The 6114-nt window shown below is 39.1% G+C and overlaps 1 protein-coding gene across 3 annotated transcripts; it reads right to left on the bottom strand.

The window, feature by feature from the left end:
* Positions 1-543: 543 nt before the first annotated feature.
* si:ch211-242e8.1 (uncharacterized) lies at positions 544-5198 on the bottom strand. Of its 3 annotated transcripts, none has more exons than XM_056765459.1 (8): positions 4584-5198; positions 4298-4351; positions 3755-3868; positions 3480-3641; positions 2380-2571; positions 2114-2270; positions 1567-1755; positions 544-1201 (listed from the first exon to the last, which is right to left on the bottom strand). In XM_056765459.1, the coding sequence occupies exons 1-8, from the start codon at positions 4873-4875 to the stop codon at positions 964-966; spliced, it is 1398 nt and encodes a 465-aa protein (XP_056621437.1). In that variant the 5' UTR covers positions 4876-5198; the 3' UTR covers positions 544-963. The 3 variants fall into 3 exon arrangements, with proteins under 3 accessions (XP_056621437.1, XP_056621438.1, XP_056621439.1); XM_056765460.1 differs by having other exon boundaries at positions 1576-1755; XM_056765461.1 differs by having other exon boundaries at positions 3480-3596; positions 4584-5195.
* Positions 5199-6114: the final 916 nt, after the last annotated feature.

Raw genomic sequence — 6114 nt, 5'->3', positions numbered from 1 at the left:
ACTGCATTAATACAAAAAGATGGCAAAAAAGGTATTGCAATAATCATTAAAATAACCTTATGGACAAATACATATCTTTATATATACAGTATATATGATATATAGTGTAAATATGTGTAAATGCATATCTACAAGTACACGTACACAAGTGTGTATATATATATATTATTTAAATAAGATACATAATGTATACACATTATATAGATAGATAAAGTGTAAATATATGTGTAAAGATGTACACTGACCTTCTTTTATTTTTAAGGGTCTGCTGTCTCTTCTCAGCTCTGGACATATGTAAGGTATAAGATACTTCGATCTCATTTCTTTCAGCTGTGTCAATGTAAATTGAACACAATTATTTGAATATCTGTGTAGGACCATTAGCCACAGACGTCCACCACCCAATGAAAATGAGGGATTTTCTTTCCGGTTTAGAAGAATGCTTCCATAGCAAATTTTACCCAAATCAACAGGGGCGATTTCTTAAGGACAAAAAAAGTTTTACTGTGAATAATACAGAATAGATTGAATGGGGACACAAAAGTAAATTGACACAACACTTTATTACAAATGAATCAGTGCAAATTTTACAGGTCAATTGTAAGTTAACAAATGACTCCGTTTCAAACTGTATGAAATTCTGGAGTATGTATTGCTCTTCTATAGCGAAGAATTAATCAAAACCTGCGGTCACCTTGGAAAACATTTCAAATGTGCAAAACAAAAGATATTGGTTTGGTTATTGTCACACAATAGCATTCAAACTTTTATTTACATATTAGATAAATTAAGTGTCTTTTGTGCTAGTTAGATATATACAAGAATAATCAGGCCCAAAAGTAAATATTTACAGAAAATGTACAGCTTTACTGCAGAAATATCAAAGTGCTTCTCATAATCACAAAGGCCATATCAATTTTAGTTTCTATAGATGTGTAGTGTTTTCTGTCACTTTGGCCACATTCAGTGCTGCTGATGAGGTTGCATCCCCCCTGAATGAATTGAGGGGTTGACTGCAGGACTGCATGTAGTCTTGTTGCTGGGAGGAGTTGAAATCTGTACATATACTGGGGCGGTGGAGGAGGTAGTTGGGTTTGGTTCTGCTTGGACCCTCTGGAAAACAAGGGCTGGATAGATTTGGCTGTTGGCTGGGTGTGTGGGCTGTGCAGTGTGTGGGCTCCTCATCAGGTTCTCCTGACTCCTGCGTAGATATCAGAGAATTTTATGATACACTCTTCCAAATAAAGATGCCTAAGATGTTCTTCAGAGCGATGCCATAGAATAACCGCTTTTGGTTCCGGAAAGAACCATTCAGTCAAAGGTTCTTCAGAGAACGATTTCTTTCTTACTTTTTTATAATCTGAAGAACCTTTTTTCGCCACAAAGAACCTTTTGTGAAACAGAGTGGTTCTTCAGATGTTATTGTGAAACCAAAAGGTTCTTCTGTTGCATCAAAGAACCTTTTGAAGCACCATTTTTAAAGAGTGTAAGATTTGTAAGGAGTTTTAATGGATAACAAGTTAAAATCTGTTAACCAAATGTGTCCTTGATGTTGTCTTTTCTGACCTCTCATACCCTCTGTTCTCATAGGATCTGATGACTTCTGAATAAACAGGGCTTCCAGGGGGCAGTGGTCGATCGAGACGCTGGGACAAGCTAAAGAGTTTCGGCGGCGGGAACGCCTCCCAGTCTATTTGCTCTCTCTCCAACCAGGATGGGCTCCTCCGAGATCTAGAGCTCCGCTTTTCTTTTCTCCTAAAGACTCGGCAAAGACAGAATCAAGGGTTTTGGCATCATGATTAAGAAATCTTAATATCCTGATTTTTCTTTAGAATGACCATTAACAGAACTCTTGTGCCACACATATGATGTATGCATTTTGTTGTTTTAGATTAAAAAAATTAGTGACATCTGCAAATACACCGTATGATAATAGACATTAAAAATTTTGTGCCATCTTCACATGTCCGTTCCCTCACACAGGTGTCCTATCAGAATAACCACAGGTGCAGTTCAGCACATGTGCATTTGTTTTGGACATGGCTTCAAAGAGACATGCACGAGGGGCTGCCATGTTGTTTTCACATGCTGAATGATGCTCTTGTTTTTTTACCTGCTTCTGCCTGTCCGGTAGTTTTCCTTCTTTTTGCTCATGTGTTCTTGACAACAGCAGACGATGAAGCACACAGTCATGATGAAAATGACCACCCCACTCACTACAGACACCAGCAAAGCAATGCGAAGACCCTGGTCATTTGGTCTAGGGATACCTGAAAAAAGTTTGTTGCTTTTTCAAAAGATGTAACAGATATTCCACAATCTACAGAGTTTGCTATGAAAACGGATCCTCTATTAATGATAATGTAATGGCTGTCTTACTCTCACAGACTGGGAGGTAACTGCTCCAGCGAGGGACGCCTGCTTGCAGAAGGCAAGTGATTTTCTCATGGCCGACCAGCTGGTAGCCCTCCCTGCACCAGAATATAAGCATGGAGCCCAGAGACACCCCTGTGCCATGCTCCACATAGTATGACCCCCGTCGAGGGGGAAGTAGAGACATACATTTAAGTGCTGAGAGAAATAAATAAACAGACATATCATGAGTAGACACAAACACTCACATGGATGAGATCAGATCATTTTACATTTAATCAATTATTAGGAGAAATATTTTAGAAGCTCCTTTATTTGTAATGTTAACTTATCTCACAGCTGAGATAAATGAGAAATGTGTGATTGTGCTCTTAAACTAAAAACCTTGAGGACAACGACTTAAAGATTTCCACTCATTGATACCATTTGTATTTTTTTGCATTTGTTCAAAGCTATATACTGCCATACACACATATCCCTGTGACGCATCGCTGTATCCTGTGGGTAACCACACAAAATTTACATTTTTGTGTAAATGACTGTCTATTATTTCCATTGTGGTCTGAGAGTAAATGGTACATTTGTTTCAGTGTCATCAGCATAGTCTTAGACAGTATGTCCAGCCTCTTTAATGTCTCATCCCAGCTCACTATTAAATCCCCTTCCCTTTCATCTGTCAGCACCTGAGACCTTCCTGGTTTTGGAAAAGCATCTGATTAAATAAATATTATGTCCTCTATCAAATATTGATTTATTCCACCGGGTTCTTCTTTATCTTGAACCTGTGAAAGAGCACTTAGGCTACACAGCTGACATGTTCTGTCAAAGCATTCTACTGACGGGTGAGGAAAGGTTTGTGGTTAAATGGATAGTTCACCCAAAAATGAAAATCGTATCATTTACTCGCCCTCACATCATTACATTACTTTCTTTCTTCTGCAGACCATAAAAACGATATTCTGAAGATCGTTACCAAATAATCTTCAATATATCACCATACAGTCATATAAAGATTTTAAACAACATGAAAGTATTTTTTTGGTGAACAAGTAATCAGGCCTTAATAAGTATTTGGATATTTCAACCAAAAATATATATGTTCTCACTTGTGTTGTTGCTGATGGGTGGTTGTGTAGAGTCAGTGTGATGTTCTGTTGGATTTGTTGGTTGTTCATTGGTGGATGGAGGAGAGGTGGTCATGAGCAGAATAGGGCTCACCGAGGCTGTGTGAAGATGGGAAGTAACATATGATGCCATACATTTGAGTCCTTATTAAAGAAACATACCACATTGTTGGGTTAATTTAATTCATACATCGTTCTAACTGAATATTTCTGATTTATTCAATAATCTCTGGTATGTGGGCATCGGTTTTGCCTACCTGTGTTGTTGCTGCTGGGTGGATTTTTAGGGTCATTCTGATGTTCTGGGTCTGTTGATTGCTCTTCAGTGAATGAAGCAGAGGTGGTCATGAGCAGAATGGGATTTGCAGAGGCTGCATGAGGATAATTCAGAGTAGTTTTTCACAAATGATTACCGGTGCTTAGTTTCACAGGTGACATACTTTGACATAACTATGGGTTAAACATAGCCCTGCATTTTTTACAGTGAAGGAACATAATGGAATTTATAAAGACCACTTTGCAATTGTAAACACTGCCAGAAGCATATATTTACCTTCCATATAAAAATACATCTTAAAGATATTCGTTACACATTTTGATAAGACTACACATGCACTGTTGGATGTATTTGTTTAAACGTTTGTGTAGTGTTAAAAAATGAAACAGTAAGTTCTTCTGGACCAACATTGTTCACGTTTTCCGATGTGGTCAATACATTGTCAGAATAATTTAAGGTTGCAAATCAGAAAAAAAACATTTCATTACTCTAACCATAATCATATGCCATCAGCTATGTTTACCTGTGTTGTTGTTGGGTGGACCTGTAGGGTCATTCTGATGGTCTGTTGATTGATCTTCAGTGAAGGAAGCAGAGGTGGTCACGAGCAGAATGGGATTTACTGAGTTAAACTGAGTGTTAACAAATTATGCCCTGACAAAAGCAATTCATACAATTCAATGCAGGGTACCAAAGAAGCCAATAAATATAAATAGCCATCCATCCCTCAGTCTATCTGCCCATTTTTAATGCATTCAGTAATCTTTGGTGTGTTGCATTAGTTCTTATCTCAGTTAATCAATTCATACCTGTGTTGTTGCTGTTGTGTGGGACATCATTTTGATGTTCTGGGTCTGCTGATGGCTCCTCGGTGGATGAAGCAGGAGTGGATGAAGCAGAGGTGGTCATGAGCAGAATGGGGCTCAATGAGGCTGCGTGAGTGTGGAGAAACCATAAAGTCAGTCCACACACAACCCACACCATGCGCCACTCTGATGTCATCATCGAAGGCCCCCCAGGGGCCACAGCACAAAGCAGATATGTCCTCAGGTTATTACAGAAATCTGTGTAGCAAGTCAAATATGGATGACCATAATCCATTCATTGTGCCAAATGAGAGAATGTCACAGAAACACATTTGTTTTCACTAAAGATGTCGCTGAGTCCAAGCCATGTCCATGTTGCCTGAAAATGGCAGCTCTGTGCGTCCTCTCCTCTGTCTCTCTTTCAGTGAAAAATGTAGATTTCTCCGTGTGTTCATCCAGCATCTGCTCTCCCACTCCGCTCACTGCCTCTGTTATCCTACAGCAAACAGCGAAACAGTCAGGGCTCTTACATAACATGAAGTGCACGTGTGGATGTAATTTTGTGCACTCTTAAATCCCTGATCTCATCTCTCCAGTAACTCGTGCACGCTCCCTCTCTTCCTCAGGATAGCCATGGGTGAATCAGGGCATGTGGCAATGTGCATGTGAGTGTTTGTGCCACCAAGGATGTTAAAAGAAGGGTGATTTGCAGGCACACAGCATATTATTTATTTATATTCTATCCTATCATCAAATCAATTTGTTGATGTATGATGCGTTATTTCTCACGCACCCCTAAGCATAAGAAAGGGTTTGTGTATGCGTGCATCAGATCATTTTGCAGCAGATGGTGTTTACAGATGGCACGTGGACCAAACACCACTGTGGTGTGAATTCTGTTCACTTGGATGAGCCCTGTGGGTTTCAATCTCAATGTGGAGAGCCTGTTAGACTGTGTGGGAAGTGTTAGAGAAATGCTATTGGGAGGATTCCTTTCTGCGTTACTCTGAAACCGTGGTAACAGTGGCACTATTTTTATATCGGTTTTTACTCTGATAAAACAAGGTATGATAGGATGGTCTCCCAATGTGGGCAGTTCCTTTCCAGCAATGGTCTTGCTGTAGACCTCCATATGAATTTTTCATAAATCCAAAAGCAGCCACAGGACAGACGTTTTCATAGGAAAACTGTACCCTACTGTATTGTTTATTTTACGTCAGACATGGTAAACCATCATATTAACTCAACTCAACTTTATTTATATAGCGCTTTTTACAATTTTCATTGTTACAAAGCAGCTGTACATGAGACACATTGAATACAAGAAAAACAACTAAAGGCATATACCTGTAAAAACAAGAAAAAGGTGAAAACAACAAAAGACAGACATACAAATGCTCCACACACACAATATGCATACATACTTACACACATTGACATAGACGCACACACGCAAACACACTCGCACACACACAGTGAAAGCACACATTTGGGATAAAGGAGAGAGAACCACAGGTCAAATATTAAACGGACT

This window comes from Triplophysa dalaica, chromosome 14, assembly GCF_015846415.1.
Source record: "Triplophysa dalaica isolate WHDGS20190420 chromosome 14, ASM1584641v1, whole genome shotgun sequence".
In the NCBI taxonomy this organism is placed as follows: Eukaryota; Metazoa; Chordata; class Actinopteri; order Cypriniformes; family Nemacheilidae; genus Triplophysa; species Triplophysa dalaica.
This window is presented reverse-complemented; position numbering and strand designations above follow the sequence as displayed.